General features: G+C 44.2%; 1 protein-coding gene across 2 annotated transcripts in view; it reads left to right on the top strand.

Moving 5' to 3' along the window:
• Nucleotides 1-21,423, top strand: part of OLFM2 (olfactomedin 2) — a 514,357-nt gene that overhangs the window by 344,399 nt on the left and 148,535 nt on the right. For both annotated transcript variants that reach the window (XM_075346476.1, XM_075346475.1), the window contains exon 3: nt 5,688-5,840. In XM_075346476.1, the coding sequence (XP_075202591.1) occupies nt 5,688-5,840 (153 nt within the window). The remainder of the gene's footprint in view (nt 1-5,687; nt 5,841-21,423) is intronic.

The following is a 21,423-nucleotide window of genomic DNA, read 5'->3' as shown; positions in this document are numbered from 1 at the left end:
ACTCATCTTCAACCAATCACAGATGCTGACACAGAGGGTGGGCATGGGCAGCAGTGAATATTCATGAACCTGAATGGAATGATATTCATGTTATCGATGAAAGAATTGAAAAAGATAATTGCACTCTGCAATACTCAAGGATGCAAACCATGAATGTAAGAATATAGACATGCATTACTTCTAAAGAAAATTATACAGAAGCTTTATCGACAGTGTTTTCCTTGTTACATGCAAAAAAATGCTGCAAAAACACATAAAAAAGCGCCAAAACCACCAGCCGATTTTGGTGAATTTTTCTGCCACTAAGTGTAGAAATGGTACCTAAATTATCTGCACCAAATCTGCAGAGTGTGCACATAGCCTTAAGGCCGCTTTACACGCAGCGACATCGCTAGCGATGTCGCTAGGGATAGCACCCGCCCCCGTCGTTCGTGCGCCACAGGCAAATCGCTGCCCGTGGCGAACAATATCGCAGGTACGCGTCACACCAACATACCTTTCTAACGATGTCGCTGTGGCCACCGAACAATCTCATTTTTAAGGGGGCGGTTAGTGCGGCGTCACAGCAACGTCACACAGCAGGACACCTGAGGGGCGGAGAGAAGCCAGATGAACGTCACTCCCACCTCGTTGCTGGAGGACGCAGGAACACTGTTGTTGGTCTTTCCTGGGGTGTCACACGTAGCAATGTGTGCTGCCTCAGGAACGACGAACAACCTGCGTCCCAAATGAGCAACGATATTTGGGAAATGAACGACGTGTCAACAATCAACGATGTGGTGAGTATTTGTGATCGTTTGCAGTCGCTCGTAAGTGTCACGTTAGAGATGTCGTTGCGTGTAATGGGGCCTTTAGTTTGCAGAATTGCTATGGAACTAAATGAAAAACGTAAATTTCGTTATGTCAATTGTCCATTTTCATTTGTTAATCTTTTCATGACATATAGCTTAAACATATGTAATATGTCGTCTTCTTGCCTTTGATGTGGGCAAGCATGCCGAGCCCGCATCTTTCCCCCGCACATGTCAGCTGATCAGATCAGCCGACATGTGCCTCTAAAGGCCGCTTTACATGCTACAATAAATCTTACGATGTGTCGGCAGGGTCACATCGTAAGTGACGCACATCCGGCATCGTAAGTATGATTGTAGCATGTAAAACCTCCGTGCAATTGCGATTGAACAAAAATCCGTTCATCGCATGCATGTCGTTCAATCCTCAAAGATTGAACGTGCGGTTGGGCAATGTTCCCGAGGCAGCACACATCGCAGTGTGTGACACCCCGGGAACATTGAACGACAGCTTACCTCCGTCCGCGGCTCCCGCCGACAATGCGGAAGGAAGGAGGTGGGCGGGATGTTTACGTCCCGCTCATCTCCGCCCCTCCGCTTCTATTAGCCGGCTGCCGCGTGACGTCGATGTGACGCTGAACGTCCCTCCCACTCCAGGAAGTGGACGTTCGCCGCCCACATCGAGGTTGTATGGACGCGTAAGTACGTGTGACGGGGGTTAATCGTTTGTGCGGCACGTTCAACAAATTGAACATGCCACACATACGATGGGGGCGTTGCAAATCGCATACAATATCGTATGCGAAATTGCAAAGTTTAAAGCAGGCTTAACAGCCATGATTGGATTGGAGATCTGCCCTCGGCTGTTAACAAGTTAAAGCCCACTGTGAATCTCTGACAACAGGATTAAAGAAGCGCTGGCGGCGAGTGCACCATTCCCCACTCCCATAACGTGATCTCAGTGCGACGATCTGTTGTCATGACAAGTGGGGGTCAGCTGATGACCTCTGTGTCTGTCATGACAATCTTCCTGTGAATTGGTCCAACCATCTGGTCCAGAAGGAGTCAATCTCATCTCATCAGTCCATAAAACCCATCAGCAACCTGTCTACAGGTATTTCTTGAACCAGGGTTGATGTTTCCCCTTCTATTTCTTACTCAGTGGTGTTCAGGTTCAGTTTCCTGACCTCGGCCATGTCTCCAAGCACTGAACACCTTGTACTTCTGTGTCTTGCTCAGTGGTGTTCAGGTTCAGCTTCCTGAGCTCGGACGTGTCTCTGAGCACTTCACACCTGGTACTTCTGTATCTTGTCCAGTAGTGCTCAGGTTCAGGTTCTTGACCTCGGCCGTGTCTCCAAGCACTGAACACCTGGAACTTCTGTTTACTGCTCAATGGTGTTCAGATTCAGTCTCCTGACCTCGGCCATGTCTTCAAGCACTGAACACCTTGTACTTCTGTGTCTTGCTCAGTGGTGGTTGGGTTTCAGCCTACTCACTTCAGCCATGTCACTGAGCGCGGAACGCTTTGTACTTCTGTGTATTGCTCAATGGTGGTCGAGCTCTGCCTCCTTACCTTGGCCATGTCTCTGAGCAGTGAGCACCTTGTACTTTTGTGTCTTGCTCAGTCAGTGGTGGTTGGGTTTCAGCCTCCTCACCACAGCCACTTCCCTGAGCACTAGGTACCTTGTATTTCTGTGTCTTGTTCAGTGGTGGTCAGGCTCAGCCTCCTTACCTTGACCGTGTCTCCGAGCACTGAACACCTTGTTCTTTTGTGTCTTGCTCAGTGATGATTGGTTTCAGCCCTTCTTACCTCGGCCGTGTCTCCAAGCACTGAACACCTTGTATTGTTATGTCTTTCTCAGTTGTGATTGGTTTTAGCCCTCCTTATCTCGGCCATGTCCCAAAGCACTGAACACCTTGTATTGTTATGTCTTGCTCAGTAGTGATTGGTTTCAGCCCTGCTCACCTTGGTAGCGTCTCTGAGCACTGAACACCTTGTACTTCTGGCCCCTAGTGAGGTTGTAGTTCCGGAATATGACAGCAATGGAGCATAGTGGGTTCCTGGTCACTTTATGTTTGATTCTTCTCAAACTTTTAGATGTTATGTGTGTCTTTTTTTTCTCACCATGACTATTGCGATCCTGTTGACTATTTGCAACAAAACTTTGGATGGTTCTGTAATCAACCTAATATCTTGGCAATTCAAAGATTGCTGCATCCTCTGTAGATAATAATTTTACTTTCAGAGTCAGTTAAACCTCTTTTTTTGTCCCATGTGGCCTGAGGAAAACTAGCTGCCTAATAATTCTGAACACCTTGATAGGCCCCCTTCACACGTCTGTGAAAATCACGCACGTGTTTCACGGACGTGTTAAAGGTGCGTTTTCCCCTCTGTGTGCCGTGTTTATGGCACTGCGTGTGTTCTCCGGGTGTTATCCGTGATAACACATGGAGAACGGAACTTTCTGCTCACCTGTCCCTGGCGTCGTTGTCTGTGGTGCTGATCTTTGGTCTCCTTTCCTGCCGATTCCCCGCTGCTGCTACTGCCGGCTGCAGTGAAGTGAATATTAAATGAGCCTAATGAGCGGCAGTCAGCAGCAAGTGGCAGCAGCGGCAGAGACAGGAGGGCTGGAGAAAGTGAGTAAAGATTTTTTTTTTTCTCTGACACGTGTGTTTGTCCGGCGCGTGTCACACGGGACCGCATCCACACTACATTCGTATGGTCCGTATGCGGGCCTTGTGACACCCGTGCTGCCGGAGAAAAATGGACATGCATCTGTGTGGAGCACATGTACACACGTCTGCTCCACACGGAGGCACGGGCCAATGGCTGCACACGTGCGTGCACATAAATCCATTGATTTTAATGCGTTTACGTGTGCCCGTGTCTCTGGTACATGCGGGCACGGACCTAGCACGTATCGGAGACATGTGCGTGTGAAGGGGGTCATAAACGGAGTTGTATCCTTAGGCCTCACCCCTCCTCATTACACAAATATACATCACCCGATCTGCTCCATACAATAAGAATTCAGGTTTATGCAGCTCTGAGGAGGGAAATCTGCAAGAAGATGATGATGTGGTCAAAATACTCACCTCCCTTATAAATGATCACACGGTGTAATGTCAAACAAATGTTTCTGCTGAATGAGGTTGTTGACCTCAATAGAAAATGAAAGCAGATAACACATGAAGTGAGGTGTTTGCTAAGAAACTAAAAATAAATGTGTTCTGTAACTGAAATGGGGGCATAGTCTAAGTATACTTACTACGTCTTATCAAGAAAAATCATATGAGTCAATGAAAAAAAAAGCATACAAGTGCAATGATCTGCACTAGATAAAGGGTTCACTCAACTCTTAGGGGTACTTTGCACACTACAACATCGCAAGCCGATTGTAGCGATGCCGAGCGCGATAGTCCCCGCCCCCGTCGCACATGCGATATCTTGTGATAGCTGCCGTAGTGAACATTATTGATTGCTACGGCAGCTTCACATGCACTCACCTGCCCTGCGACGTCGCTCTGGCCAGTAAACCACCTCCTTCCTAAGGGGGCGGGTCGTGCGGCGTCACAGCGATGTCACACGGCAGGCGGCCAATAGAAGCAGGGGGGCGGAGATGAGCGTGACGTAAACATCCCGCCCACCTCCTTCCTTCCTCATTGCAGGCGGGACGCAGGTAAGGAGATGTTCCTCGCTCCTGCGGCTTCATACACAGCGATATGTGCTGCTGCAGGAACTATGGAATTATGGAAATGCCCGACACTACACCAATCATACAATTTCGACACTTTTGCGCTCGTTAATGGTTGTAAAAATGATTCACATACTCCGGTGTCGATATGCGTCACTTTCGATTTGACCCCACCGACATCGCAGCTGCGATGTCGTAGTGTGCAAAGTACCCCTTAGTTTTCCATATGTTTCCAAGTCTAATTTAGTTTTGGAAAAATCAAAGAGCTCAAAATTAGAACCATCTGCACTGAAGAGCAAATAATATCATTAGTGGATTATAGTCAACCTTCAGAAAGTGTCACGATTACTATGGGATAGCGGGGAACAGGGGGCTCTTAAGCTGACCCTCAAGCTAAGGGTCCCTATTTTATTCCAAATCTCAGAGATACTCCTGATAGTGGAGAGGCCTGAGTCTCCTTCCTGATCCTGCTTCTGACCAGTCCTGATCTGATTCCCTCTCTCCCTGCTCCTAGGGAGGGATGGGATTGGAGTGTGATAAAACCCACAGATAAAGACAGACAAGGGAAAACCAGAACTCTGTTACACAGCACACACATAAAGGTGAAGACAATAAGAGGTTCAAGAGGAAAAACAAGAGTAGGAAGGACGCTACAAAACAGGGGTAAACTCCACAACCGCACCAAGAAATGAACACAACTTTCACCAGTAAGTCTGGGATACCACACTTCACAGACCAACATAAAAACTATAGCTGGCATGGGTGGAAAAATTCAACCAGCATAAATAGGATGGGAGCAGAAGTGATAGATCTCCCCACAACATGTAAACAAAGGAGTAAGCAGTCTAGAAGAGATTAATTCTTGCTAGCTTGCCTGTGTATCAGCACACAGCAGGTTGATGCCCAAGTCTGCCTGTGTTGATCACAGAGACCAGAGAAACCATCAGGCAGAGAGTGTCAGAATTTGCAATCTGAACAGTGCCCATTTCCTCCATGACAGTCGGCAAAGTTTGTATAAAACTCTGTGTGACAGAAAGAAGGTATCCAATGATAGTTGACTTTGAAGTATTCATGTTTTTCAGAACGAAATGTATACATTAAAGTATTACTGCAAAATGAGCTTTCAAGTATAGTATGACCTACAATAGAGATTTTATGTACCATGTTTACTTTACGAGTGTTGTCTCCTTTTTGTCTCCAGGTACAGAACATTTCACAGTCCATGGAGGTTTTAGATCTGAGAACATTTCGAGATTTACAGTATGTGCGAAATACCGAGTCCTTAATGAAAGTTCTGGATACAAAGTTGAGGGCCACAGACACCCAAAGGAATATCAACACTAAAAGCTTCCAGGTATGGTACAATGCAGAATTATTACTTTCTTACAACACTCTTACAGGAAAAATGAAGCATTCAAAGACTAAATATTGTGAAGGTAAATTTTGTACTTTTTCGCAAAATCATAAACTACTTTTCGGGAGCTATAAAAACGTAAAGAGACCATGGGATAGGTCTTCAATGTCTCATTGGCCGAGTCTGACACCAATTAGCTGTTCTTGGTGCCAGTGGCAGTGGCAGGCTGCCAAAAATGCCCAGTTCCGTAGCTTCCCCATCTTCTGATACCGGCCACAGCTGGGAACTGCACATCCACCTCCCATTCAAATTAAAGAAGTGGATGTGCACTATCCATCCTTGGCCACTAACAAAAGATGGAGCAGCTCGAGAACTGAGCATTTCCTGCTGCCACCGGCACCGAGAACAGTTAATCGGTGGGGGTGCAGGATGTGGGACCTAGGCCAAGCAGACATTGATGACCTCTTCTAATGATAGGCCATTAATGTAAAAGTAGGAGACAACCCCTTTAAGTTTCTGAAATTATGAATATAATAAACTCTAACAGAAAATGGCTTTCTTGAGAGCATTGTCCTGTATAGATCAAAGTGTGATCTTCTCAAGTAGAAGGTTTCATCATAACTTTAGAAACTTTCTTGACATTCTAAGTAAGTAAATAACGTTTGCTCTGAAAAATCTTAGGGTATGTTCACATGTTGCAGAACTTGTTGCAAAAATATACGCACCTGAAAATGAGTTCCATTTATCTGAATGGCACAGTGGCATGACTTTCTACATCAAGAGCTCAATGTGTGAACACATCCAAAGAGGCGTTGCTTGAGGACCATTTCAATAGAACTCAGATATTTTTAGTTATTTTTCAATTTCATTTTTTCCCTCCCATATTTATTTTATTTTTTTTCAGTTGAGATACCTGTGTAAGGGATTGTTTTATACAAGACAAGTTATGGTTTTGAATGACACAGTTCATTTTACCATATAAATTCACGATAAACACAAAAAAATCCAGGTACTGTGAATTCTGCCATTGTTTGTTGGGTTTTATGTTTACGCCATTGATTGTTCAGTAAAAATACTGTTATTCTCTGGATCTGCATGACTACAGTAACACCAAACATTTGTTTTAATATATATATGTATAGTGGATAAAAAAAAATCCTTGAAAAATAAATTCTTGCTTGTGTGCCCATTTTTTGAACCCCCCAACTTTTATGCTGTATTTTCATCCATGGAGCTGGGTTGTTTTGAGTCTTGAGTGCGGAACTGTAGTTTTTATTTTTCTAATTTATGTACTTTTTTAGGAATGGGCGACTGAAAAAAACAACACTTTTCTGTCATTTTTTTCTCAATCCAGTATTAAACATCCATTCTAAATAATATTATATATTCATAGTACATACTTTACTTTCACAAAAAAATTAAATGTATTCCTTTTTTTATTTTTTATTTTATTTTTGAATAGGGAAAAGAGAGGTTATTTTAAATGTTTATATGTTCTTTAATTTTGTTTTATATATATCTTGGGCAACATAAAAGAAAGTAAAAGTAATTTCTGAAGAAAATAAAAATAATAAGAAAAATCTGTCTATCTATCTATCTATCTATATATTTTATATATATATATATATATATATATATATATACATTTTTTTTATTTTTTTTTCAAAACTTACTTTTATTTTTTTATGTTACCCAAGAGGACTTGAATACGCAATCATGTCATTATTTACTGTATAGCAAAATATACCGTATATAGCTTAATTTCGATTTTGCTATTAACATCATGTTGGGGAGGGGGGTCTAAAGAGAATTGTGTCATTTAACACTAGAACTACTGAGGTAGTCATTTTGACTACTTTGCACCATGTATTTCTATATAGGTGTCACGAGTCCAGTAGTTCTAGTGTTAAGTACTGCTGTCAGTAACTGACAGTGTCATCTTTCTGGTTAATAGAAGTAATCGATGCTGGTTTCACTTACTGCTGTTAGAGGCTTATGCCGGCTATATCACACAATCAGCATCTGCCACATATGAAGCGGGCTCTGCTCCTGAGCCTGCTTTAAACTCCCCATTGCAGATTGTGATGAAAATGTTCCTCCCAGATTGTTAAGTGGTTAAATGAAAATGTGAGATCTATCAAATCAATACTAATCTTTAGCTTTAAACCGCCAACATATTCTGTAGCACATTGCAACTCAGAGATACATATACAACCAATATCAGATATCAATTCAAACAAGGAGAGTCAAGGCCCTGCACTCAAGCTTGCAAATTGTGAGGAATTGGGGGGGATACAAAATATATAAAGTGTTTGTATTGTATAGTCCAGCCAAATTTTAGACTAACTACTGTAGTAAGTAAAAATCTTCATTAACTAGTTGAAATTAACCTGGGGTAGTTCATTCCAAAGAACTGCTGCAGCACGAGCAAAATCTTGGAAGCAAGAGTGGCAGGTTGTAACGAAGAACAATGTTAGTTTTAGATAATCTGAAGAGAAAACCTGCATAGGCTATTATCAAAGAATCATAGAATAGTACAGTTGGAAGGGAACTCATGGTCCATCGGGTCCAACTCTCTAAGGGCGGTTTTGCACACTACGACATCACAGGTGCGATGTCAGTGGGGTCAAATCGAAAGTGACGTACATCCGGCGTCACTTGCGATGTCGTAGTGTGTAAATCCTAGAGGATACGATGAATGAGCGCAAAAGCGTCGTTATCGTATCATCGGTGCAGGCTCCGACATTTCCATAATGCCGGTGCCGCGACAGGTACGATGTAGTTCCTCGTTCCTGCGGCAGCACACATCGCTGTGTATGAAGCCGCCGGAGCGAGGAACTTCCCCTTACCTGCCGCCGGCGGCTCTACGGAAGGAAGGAGGTGGGCGGGATGTTTATATCCTGCTCATCTCTGCCCCTCCGCCGCCATTGGCCGCCTGCCGTGTGACATCGCTGTGACGCTGCACGACCCGCCCCCTTAGGAAGGAGGCGGGTCGCCGGCCAGAGCGACGGTCGCAGGGCAGGTGAGTGCATGTGAAGCTGGCGTAGCGATAATTATCGCTACGCCAGCTATCACAAGATATTGTACCTGCGACAGGGGCGGGGACTATCGCGTGCGACATCGCAGCATCGGCTTGCGATGTCGCAACGTGCAAAGCCCGTCTAAGGGTGCAGGTTTTCCCAAATCATCCCAGCTATATTTTTATCCAGCTTCCTCTAGAAGATTTCCATTTCCATTGTAGGCAAAAAGGAGGATGGAAATCGAAGACAGCACAGCGCTGTACACAGCAGAGAGCTTTGTTGGTGAGAGTGGTAAGTTTAAATTGTATTCTATTCTATAGTGGATGGGCAACCAGTTCAATGTATGGAACAGAGCAGAGGTATTGGTGTAGTGGTTGTACAGAAATCTGTAAAATATTATATTTCAGTTGGATAGATGGAAATATAAAATATAAAATGTGTATTTGAGCAGCACAATAGTCTCTGACAGAAGATTTTAGAGGAAAGTGGGTTCAGTCATGTTAGATTTTAGCTTTTCTGATTTTTTTTGTTCCCCTGGGAGATAATTGCCTTCAAAGGTGACTGACAATGGTGTATTCCCCACTCACCAGTGAAGCAAAAATTCATGCTCTGCTCACCGTCACTATGCTTATGAATGAGTCAGGGGAGATAGCTGTCAGAGGAATGGGTGATTGACTGACAGTTATGTAGTAGAACATCTCTCGAACCTTCACCAATGTCATTGGTAGTAAAAGTGGTCGTAGAAAGGAAAACTTAATTCAGACCTGCAAAGTTTGTGGTGATAGCCCAGAAAGTCCACCATTCTGATATCTATGGTTAAACACTTTATATACAAAGCTTAGTCTGCCACAATTAATATCTGTATCAAATCTATTATATAAAGTCGAGTGTTTGTGTGTATGTGTGTGTATGTATATACAGTATGTGTGTGTGTGTGTGTGTGTATGTGTAGCGCCCCTGAATGCATCAGGGTGCTACAGGGAACTGCACCCTTTACCCAGGGTGTACGGCCCACCCCCCCATGGTTACAGGTACCCAGGAAACCGGTGTCACTCCCATCTGCACTACAAAACCTGGACTAGCTGGAAAATGGGCCAGACACTTAGGGACTGAGCAGACTGTAAGGGGAGAGATTGAGAGTGCAGAAGTAAGCTCCAGAGAGTGAGGAGCTGGGAGATTTAGCTCCTGGGGAGCTAAGAAAAACTGATTGGGTCGCAAGCAGTGATCCGGGTCCAGAGGGACCGGTTACAGGGACGTTGGACAGTGGTGTGACGGACTTTGTCTTTGAGGGTCCAACAGAACTGACTGGTACCGAGCATGACAGGGAGGAGCGATTCAACGTCATGACAATTCACCTGAAAGGTAGAGGTTCTTCAAGAACTTCCCTAAATGCTCAGAGACTGAGGGCATCAGCACAACGAGGGGGACAGGGTTTTTCCAGACACAGCAACCCACTGAGGTCCCAGGTGCCAGCCCTTAGGCGCATGGCTACACTACACATAGTGAGCAGGGCCCCCAACAGCTTCAAACCACGGGGGCCATCAACAGACAACAAATTGTGCACGGAGGCAGGCTCCGAATCACTAAGTGACATCGGCGGGACCGGGTACTGGGACGGGCTCCCGGCAGTGGCAGCTGTACTCAGAGACTTAAGTTTACCTACAGGGTGTGTGTCTCCTTTCTCCACCTCATCCAACACCACGACTACCCGCAGTGAGTACCCTGGTTTCTGCACCCTGTCTTCCCAAATCTACCAACCCCCCTGAGCCCGGGGCCTTCCCTTTCTGCGGAGGTACTGACACTGCTGCTTCACACCATCTTCCCCAGTCCTCTCTCCAGCAGCGGCAGTACTCCCATTACCGCAACCCGCAAGTGGCATCACAAACCTTTTCCCTGTAAATAACCCTTTTTACGGATCGGAGTGTCTGCCAAGCCGGGTCCGAACCCCTCGAGCCTCGATGATCCCGGATCCGAGCAGCCCGATTAACACCGGGGCGGCACATATGTCCGATAAAGGAATCCGCACCGTCACATGTAAAATCACAAAATTTTGCACAGGCACCTTATAGTCATAGACTATGTTTTTAGTGGAAATTTTAACCCTGTGCTTTACAGTTATTCTCCAAAAACCTGCCTCCATTAAAGTCAATGGAGCTTGAAATCACAATGCAGCCAGAACAATGTGCAGCCACCCCCTTGAATTGAATTTTGGCGTGTCACAATGTAGGAAGGGGAAGAGACAGACAAACTGCATCCTACTGGGGGAAGAAGAATCAATGGTGGAGATCGCCAACCAATATGTCACCACATGTCATAAGCTGGGGGGTACTAAAGACCTCCTAATGGACCATCATTCCCAAAATTGTGGCCCCAACACCCCATCCCCACAATCCTAACCCACTCCCCTGTCACATTTCTTTTCTCGCTTTGGCAATACTGATTGTTTTTTGGTCCTGCAAAATAAAGCCTATTTGATTTGATTTGATTTGATTTGATTTGACAGACAGGGAAAGAGACAGACAGAAAAAGAGAAAGACATAGACAAACAGACACAGACAGAGACAGACAGAGAAACAGACAGCCAAAGACAGTGACAGACAGAGACAAAGACAGACAAAGACAGAGAGATAAAGACAGACAGACAAAGACAGACAGAGAGACAGAGAGACAGACAAAGTGACAGACAAAGAGACAGACGAGACACAGACAGACAGGGAAAGAGACAGAAAAGGGAAAGAGACAGACAGAGACAGACAGGGAAAGAGACAGACAGGGAAACAGACAGACAGGGAAAGAAACAGACAGACACAAACAGACAGAGACAGGGAGAGACAGACAGACACAGATAGACACAGACAAAGAAACAGATAGATATAGAAGCAGACACAGATAGACACAGACAAAGAGACAGACAGAGGCAGACAGACAGGGAAAGATTCAGAAAGGGAGAGACAGGGAAAGAGACAGATAGAGACAGACAGGGAAAGAGACAGAGACAGGCAGGGAAAGAGACAAAAAGACAGACAGAGACAGAAAGGGAATGAGACAGACAGACAGGGAAAGAGACAGACAGACAGAGAAAGACAAAGAGATAGAGAGAGGGACAGACAGGGAAAGAGAAAGACAAAGAGATAAAGAGATAGACAGAGAGAGAGACAGACAGAAGGAGACAGACAGAGACTGGGAGAGAGACAGAGAGACCGTTACTATCTCGGGCAACACCAGCTACTACACCTAGTATATTTAAAAAATTAGATTGTGAGCTGATACAACTAGAAACTCAACTATCATGTATTCCATAACTCCTTAGTGGTGTACCCGCTATTCCACATGCTCTAAGACAACATACCAACTATCCATCTGCAATCCGATGTTTGAAGGTCACATGAGATGAGATGACCCAAAAATCACAATTTGCAAGTGATAACTTCGTGCTGAATTTTTCTATTGTATTGGAAGAGATTGGGACCCTACTGGAACACCAGAACCTTCTTTCCATAGTGCCGTCTAATTAGATTACGGGCTGCCTTCATTACAAAATCTTGTGTCATTGTTAATCTTCATACTTTTTGTACTCCTTAACAGATCACAATGTGAAGCCATAATTCCGCTACTACATATTATGTATTTTTACTGTGCTTTTACTTTCTACAAATAGGATTTCCAGAAGTTCTCTCTGACCTCACAGTGTCCCTACTCCCACTCAAGGCGTTCTGCCACAGCCGAGATACTTAATCAATTTTCAGGATTATTAAATTTGTGCAGCTCCAGCAGGACTGTATCTGGCTGCATTTCATGATTTAGAGTAAGAAGGAATCTGGCAGCTTAGGAGCTCTGAATCCTTAATGTACATCTGACACCGGGGGATACAGGATGCAAATAGAACCAAACTACTTGCTCATTTACCTACGCTGACTTCCATTGCATCGGTTATACTGTATGAGTCCCTAATGTGTAACTTAACATAAATCCTATGCCATGAAAAAAGTAAAAAAAAATGTAAGGATGTCTCCAAAGTTACATGGTCCAATATAGAGTACCAGATATCTGGTGGAGATTCACCACCTACCTCAATTAGTGCCCACAATCATAACTAAAGAAGGTGCCACAATGACTGAGTCCACATTGAGCTTCTACTTATGTGAATGAATATTCTTGTTCTTGAGTAAAATTCGAAAAAGTTGAGAATTTATATAGGGAAATAATAAACGTTTCTTATGGAAAAGTGATATCTACTATCATGCTCACCAGGCAAGCAAGGATTTTAGTAAACCCACCAGGGCGCAACACACAGAAACCCAGTGGGGCTTGACTATGGACTTTAGCCTGATATTCTCCAGAGCCCCTAATGGTAGAGGTGTTACGCTGCAGGAATCGGTCTGGGTGCTACTCGGGAGACTGGTGTTACATCAGCTGACCCCAGGAGTACGAGAGCAACAGTCACTGGCAAGAGACCCCAATGGCAACAGGTATAGAAACTCCATCTGGGATGGATTGATGGATGGTTGGATGGATGGTTAGATGGATGGATAGTTAGATGGATGGACGACAGCAGCTTGATGATACTGTGGCTGCAGGTATCGTGGAAGGTGACCGAAGTGGCGGCTCACATCAGCAGCAATAGATATGGATATCGGCAGCAGCTTTCTGTAATACAAACAGATATGAGGAATAGCAGTATCACATTCATACAGCAGCAGCAGAGAGCTAGGGAACCTGACTACAGCAATGAGCCTAAAGGCTGCTTTACACGCAGCGACATCGCTAGCGATGTCGCTCGTGAAAGCACCCACCCCCATCGTTTGTGCGTCATGGGCAAATCGCTGCCCGTGGCACACAATATCGCTAGGACCCGTCACACGTACTTTCCTTCCTAATGATGTCACTGTGGCCGACGAACAGCCTCTTTCCTAAGGGGGTGGTTTATGCGGCATCACAACGATGTCACACGGCAGGCATCCAATAAAAGCGGAGGGGCGGAGAGCAGCCGCATTGAGGTCACGCCCACCTCATTGCCGGAGGACATAGGTACGGTGTTGTTCGTCGTTCCTGGGGTGTCACAAGTAGCGATGTCTGCTGCCTCAGGAACGACGAACAACCTGAGTCCAGAACAAGGAATGACATTTGGGAAATGGACGACGTGTCAACAATCAACAATTTGGTGAGTATTTTGCATCGTTAGCGGTCGCTCGTACGTGTCACATGCAACGATGTCGCTAACAAGGCCGGATGTGCATCACGAATTCCGTGACCCCCAACAACATCTCGTTAGCGATGTCGTTGCGTGTAAAGCCCCCTTTAGTTTAACTCATTGCTCAGGACACTTCTCATATACCAGAGTTGCCTTATATATCCATGGCCTCCCAGCTGACCTGGGAGGTACTTCTGGGTTAAGAGGAATCAGGCCCTTTAAGAAGAGGGCGTGGCCGTGCGGCTTGGCCTACAGGAAGGTGTAGGAAGTTTGCTAGGAGTATAGACACTCCGTGGAGCTGCAGCGAGGGACGGAAAAGGGATAACAGCAGCTTGACGCCTAGACAGGTGAGGGAAGCGTTGTCCTTGCTGGGGGATGGGAGCCAGGGAATTCGAGGACGCCGGCATAGGTCTTACAACTACTTTTCCGAAAGCGGAATTAATTTGCCGTCTCTTTTATTTCTCTAGCACTTACGATCTAAGAAGTCTTATAAGAGTATATCGGTAGGCACAAGTGGACAATTAAATCTTTTTTGGGTAAAAAGAGTTTTAATGGCGTTGTCCACTACTAGGAAAAGCCCTTATGTTTTCCTTCCATGTTTCCCACAGGTAAAATGAGAAAGCCTATACACACCTTCAGTGTTGGAGGGGCAAACGGGGGCCATTATAGTACTCGCAGTAAAGGCTTTTTGGCCGCAGCTCAGCCTGATATTAACACCTCGCGCCCCAGGCGCCTCCCCAATTCAATAAGGCAACAAAAGTCCATTTACTTGCTGACACATTGACTGAGACACTTGCAATTTTTGTTTGTCATCAGAATTTTACTTAGTAGCATCAAACATATATCTTTATCACGCAGTATGCGGGCACAGCTTTGACCCCCGAAGGAGTTTCTAATAGCAACAGTTGCTGTATACATTTTGCAGGACAACCACTTCTCTGGTACTTGAGTCTCCTTGAAGACCTCTAAGCCCCTCATCTCTTCTAAGGGCATCATTGTACGTTAAAAGATTAAAAAAGTCCATTCAGCACACTTTGTACCACTCTCAGAGATTTAGCTTTTGCCAGTGAAGGGGCCTATTACGACATCACTCCTCTGGTCTCACGTTCGGTACCCACCCTCTCTTTAGGGTCACACTAACTGTCTGTCTTTTGAAGGTGCTCTTCGGGTATCTTTCCAGGGAAACGGATGCGACTCAGACCGCAAAGACTTATCCCACTCATAGGGATGCAGTTGCAACCAGTCCTCTCCACTCTAGGACTCTGCGTGTCCGGGGTCCAAGTCTGACCCAAAAGTCCAGCTAAATTGTAGTTAGCGGGCTCCTTGCCTGCTGCATTTCCTGCAGACGCAGCTACTTATTCCTTTCTCCTCACTGGGGACTCTCCTAGCCACTTCCTAGTTACTTGCCTTTTTATTGACTACATTCCTCCCTGCAATTAACCCTTCTCTATCCAGAAGATACTAGGGAAGCGATCACTATATCATGGCCATCTAATGACCATACCAAACATAACACAGTTCTTTGTCAAACTTATTACAGTACTTTTACCTATGGGGTCGGTAGAGCCCTAGTCTCCCTTACACCAGTGCAGTTCTAGCGATATTGGGGCTCATGTGACAAAGTAACATCACATGAGCTCCTTATCCAATCTGTCTCCCTTGTTTCAGAATGAGGAGAATGAGGAGCAACAGGAAGTGAGCATAAGCTGCAACGCTCACCACTTCCTGTTGGTTAACACGTTTGAAGGCGGGGAGACAAAATATGGTGCTGATTGGATCATGGGGTGCGTGATGTCACAATGTCATGTCAGCCCTGGGAATGTGAGCCTTGGCATCACATCAGCCACAGAGGTGAGTATAGGCTTTTTGATTTTACCTGGGAGAAGCATGTAGACTCAGAAGGAGCTGTTCTAGATGTGGACAACCCCTTTAAATGTATGATTTTGGGTGTCTATATGGGGTCCTTGAGGAGAAGGGGCCAACATTAGGATGGTTTATGAGAATTTATTTATAATTTCACTCTTAAAATGTCATGATAGATAGATAGAGGGATAGATAGATAGATAAATAGATAGATAGAGGGATAGATAGAGAGATAGAAGGATAGATAGATAGATAGAGGGATAGATAGAGGGATAGATAGATAGAGGGATAGATAGAGAGATAGATAGATAGAGGGATAGATAGAGAGATAGATAGAGGGATAGATAGATAGATAGATAGAGGGATAGATAGATAGATAGATAGAGGGATAGAGAGATAGATAGATAGATAGATAGATAGATAGATAGATAGATAGAGGGATAGATAGATAGATAGATAGATAGAGGGATAGATAGATAGAGGGATAGATAGATAGATAGATAGATAGATAGAGGGATAGATAGAGAGATAGATAGATAGAGGGATAGAGAGATAGATAGATAGATAGATAGATAGATAGAGGGATAGATAGATAGATAGATAGATAGATAGAGGGATAGATAGATAGAGGGATAGATAGATAGATAGATAGATAGATAGAGGGATAGATAGATAGATAGAGGGATAGATAGAGAGATAGAGGGATAGATAGATAGATAGATAGATAGAGGGATATATAGAGGGATAGATAGATAGATAGATAGATGGATAGATAGAGAGATAGATAGAAGGATAGATAGAGAGATAGATAGAGGGATAGATAGAGAGATAGATAGAGGGATAGATAGAGAGATAGAGGGATAGATAGAGAGATAGATAGATAGATAGATAGAGGGATAGATAGATAGATAGAGGGATTGATAGAGGGATAGATAGATAGATAGATAGATAGATGGATAGAGGGATAGATAGAGGGATTGATAGAGGGATAGATAGATAGATAGATGGATAGAGGGATAGATAGATAGAGGGATAGATGGATAGAGGGATAGATAGATAGATAGAGGGATAGATAGATAGATAGATAGATAGATGGATAGAGGGATAGATAGATAGAGGGATAGATAGATAGATAGATAGATAGATAGATAGATAGAAAACAGATATGCAAATACTTTACTGTAATTAAGAATAATCAATCTATAAAGTTTCAGTCCTCTGTATTTCACTGGACAAAGAAAAATACTAATTGACTTCCATTTGTTCCAGTTCGTTTATTTTGACCTTTCCAGAGCTGAGCTGACACAATGGTTTCCCATCAAATCGATGTTTTTAAAGATTGTTACACAAGTCTATTTCCTCCTTTTCCGTTCTGCTCCTTGATTTGTTGGCCAAGAGTCTCATGATTTAATAAAGGTCATCTGCAATCATAGGAAATAGCAGAGACGTAACATAATGCCATATCTTCAAATTTGTAGTATTGTAGCCTTTGTCAACTTTCACATTGCAGTACAAAAGTGTTGAGAACATAGAGTTTAGGGAAAACTGTTGAAAGAAGAAAAAGGCAGGAAAGGTTTTATTAATGATGTGATATGATAAGCCAATCTAAAAAAGTGAGTTTTTCAGGCTTTCTTAAAAGTGCTGGGAAGTAACTGGAGTGTCTAGGTCAGTGCATTCCAAAGAATTTGTGCAGCATGAGAGAAGTCTTAAGGCCGGTTTACATACTACAATTTATCTGAAGATATGCCAACGGGGTCACGGTTTTCGTGACGCACTTCCGTCATCGCTAGCGGCGTCGTTTCGTGTGACACCTACGTGCGATTCCAAACGATCGCAAATAGGGTGAAAATCGTTGATCGTTGACACGTCGTTCAGTTTCAAAATATTGTTCGTCGTTTGGAACGCAGCCATATTGCTACGTTTGACATCCTGCCAACGTCGAACAACATCCACTCGACCGCCTTGGTCAAACAATATATCGCTGAACAATGTAGCGTCGTTTGTGAGATGTGTACGTGTGACCGCTACCAATTGACCTATGAGCGATCTCGGCAAATCGTAGCAACGATCTGGGCGTGTCATATCGCTAACGAGATCAATTATCCATTTACCGAGACTGTGGCACCAGGGATGAGGGGGTCCTATGGGGTTACCCAGGAACCTATGCTCTATGAGATAACCTGTGGGTATGTCATAAACATCTAAGATGACTTTAATACTTTCACAACATGGCCATTTTCCATTTTTGTGCTTTTGATTCCCCCTCCCTTTCTTCCAAGAACCATAACTTTATTATCTTTCCATTATTATAGCTATACGAAGACTTGTTTTTTTCACAACATGGCCATTTTCCATTTTTGTGCTTTTGATTCCCCCTCCCTTTCTTCCAAGAACCATAACTTTATTATCTTTCCATTATTATAGCTATACGAAGGCTTGTTTTTTTGCAGGACAAGTTGTACTTTTGAATTACACCATAAATTCTGCCCCATATTGTACTGGAAAATGGAAAAAAGTTCCACATTCGGTGAAATTGAAAAAAAAAAAAAGGGCAATTCCACCATTTTTATGACATTTTTTATTTAACATGTTCACTGTATGTTAAATCTGACCTGCCATTATGATTCCCAAGGCCAGTACGAGTTCGTAGATACCAAACATATAGTTTTTTTTTTAACTTTCAGTAGTGAAATAATTGAAAAATGTGTAAAACAAGATTTGCTTATGGTGTAATTTTCTGAGACTTCTAAAGCTTTTATTTTTCGGGATCTGGAGCTGTTTGAGGGCTTATTTTTGCAGGACAAGTTGTACTTTTGAATTACACCATAAATTCTGCCCCATATTGTACTGGAAAATGGAAAAAAGTTCCACATTCGGTGAAATTGAAAAAAAAAAAGGGCAATTCCACCATTTTTATGACATTTTTTATTTAACATGTTCACTGTATGTTAAATCTGACCTGCCATTATGATTCCCAAGGCCAGTACGAGTTCGTAGATACCAAACATATAGGTTTTTTTTTAACTTTCAGTAGTGAAATTATTGAAAAATGTGTAAAACAAGATTTGCTTATGGTGTAATTTTCTGAGACTTCTAAAGCTTTTATTTTTCGGGATCTGGAGCTGTTTGAGGGCTTATTTTTTTGTGCCCTTAGCTTATGTTTCTACTGATAACATTTTAGGGTAAATTCAATGTTTAGATTACCTGTAATTGAATTTTAATATAATGTTGCAGTGGCCAAAACCCCTCCGAAATTCTGGTGTTTTGAATTTTTCTGCGTTATGCTGTTTACAGATCAGATTCATTTATTTTACATTTTGTAAGATCGGACATTTTTGAACGCAGAAAAATGTGTATTTTTTTATTGTTTTATTTTCAATGGGGCAAAAGGGTGGTGAGGTGAACTTTTGTGAGGGTTTATAATACATTTTTCATATTTTTTTTAAACTTTTTTTTTACTTTTTACAGTTTTACTAATCTTCTTAGAGAATTTGAATCTGCGATTGACCGATCTCCTGTGTTATATACAGAGCAGTGCCTCACATCTTCAGCCCTGCTCTGTGTAGCAAAAATCACGATCTCCTATAAATGTCGCTCGGCGCCGGCGTTCACATGGCGATCCTCAAGACAGAGAGAGGGGTCATCACCTGACCCCCGGCTCTCATGAGAACCCATTGGCGCACCATGATCATGTGACGCCCTGGACTAGCCAGGTAGTCACAGGTAGACCCCCTGCACAAACATCAGCCCCTAATAAGGTGACAGCAGCCAACCTACAAACCCTTGTCACCTCTGTCAGTGTTCAATGGTCACACCAGGGGGCGGAGCCAGGTGGTTGGCCACGCCCACCGAGAAGTCCAGAGGGCCTGAGACAGGAAACAAACAGTCAGGTCAGTTCAGTTCAAGTTGAGTAGTGAGTGGAGTTCAAGTGCAGCAGGCCTGTGGCGTCAGGTCTGCAGCAACAACACTGACCGGTGCCACGGTCGTAGCCCTAGTACCGTGGCAAGGAGGCAGACGGTGGTTGCCACCTGCAGGAGCTGGGAAGATGGCTGGTGGAACCGCACAGGCAGAGAGATCCCACGGGCCAGCGCCTGCAGGCAAACGGGTTCCCCGACACACATCAAGCAGGGGAGCGGACTACCGTTGCTAAAGCATAGGCAGTCAAATTCTACAAAGAGGTGCAGGAGAAAGGCGGGAACCACCAACCTTAGAAAGGGGCAAAGCGCAGCCGGTTGCGGGCACTGAACACCATCCTTTTTGGTTTACCAAAGATGTCTTGCCCACACGTCACTACCACCGGGCCCCGGGACCATCACCCCCTGCCCACTGAGGGGTCAACACCAGGCTGCATAACACTGTCCCCGGGAGCCTAGTTAACGGCAGCGGTGGTGCCCACATTCACTAAAACCCGTCGGTGGCGTCACGAACTTACACCTGTAAACTCCACGGCCTCGGCCGTGAACCTTCCCCACCAAAATCCCTACACGTAGCGCCAACTCCCTTTCAGAGCGACGTGACCCCCGGGTCCGGGAGGAGCTCAAGCCACCCACCGATGAGCACGGACCTGAGCGGCTCGGCAGCCGGCCGATGCCTGGAGCGGTACAATCACATAACAGAGCCGCCGATGGGAGTGAGGAATGGCGCTCTCCCCACCGATGCATGGTAAATGCTGCTGTCAGAGATTGCCAGCTGGAGTTAGCTTGTTAAAAGTCACGGGTGGATCTCTGATCCACCCTTGCCTGTTAGAGGCACATGTCGGCTGATCAGATCAGCGACCTACAGGGAAAAAGGTGAGTTGAGTGTACGAGCCTTCATCAAAGCAAGAGACATGTTATATAACATAAATATATGTCTTGTCATGAAGTTTTAGAAAGAAAGGGCCAGAGCAGAAAAAATAAGATTAGGCTCACATGAGAGGGGTTGATCCATGAAAGAATGTATGGGGAGGGGTAGGGGACAGGGTAAAAGGTTATAATGGAGGGGCATTGGACATTGGGGGGTAGATAAAGGAAGCGTGCAGGAAAAGGGGCCATTTGGTGTACCACTGGAGTCACACCCACCCGCCCTCTTTTGGTGTTCTGGAAGGGTTATGCATAAAAAAAGAACTCAAAAAGGGGGGAAAAAAACACTCACCGCTGCAGGAGCAAGCCTGTGTAAGTCCCCTAAATGAATATCCTGGGTCCCAGCATGGTTCTCGGCAGCCAGCCGTATAGTAACATGAAACAGGAAAAGGGAGGAAGGATCCAGCTCAGAGTCCAAGGACTCAGTGACCTGAAGAAGGCATCCCGCCGAAACGCATTGTGTGTTATACATCTGCCATCTGTCAGTGTGATCAAGCCGGTGCCATAACACCTATTTGGATAACTACTTTTACATGATGAAATAAAAGTCTAAGTTTTATTTAAACCTTGGAGTCTGAGCTGGATCCTTCCTCCCTTTTCCTGTTTAATGATACAAAAAAAAGAAGTGTTAACGTTCTTGGTCACAGTTGGAGGTTGTTTTTGGGGTA

The sequence above is a fragment of the Anomaloglossus baeobatrachus genome, chromosome 4, assembly GCF_048569485.1.
Source record: "Anomaloglossus baeobatrachus isolate aAnoBae1 chromosome 4, aAnoBae1.hap1, whole genome shotgun sequence".
NCBI classification, from domain to species: domain Eukaryota; kingdom Metazoa; phylum Chordata; class Amphibia; order Anura; family Aromobatidae; genus Anomaloglossus; species Anomaloglossus baeobatrachus.
The sequence above is the reverse complement of the archived record's forward strand: the minus strand, read 5'-3'. Positions and strand labels throughout refer to the sequence as shown.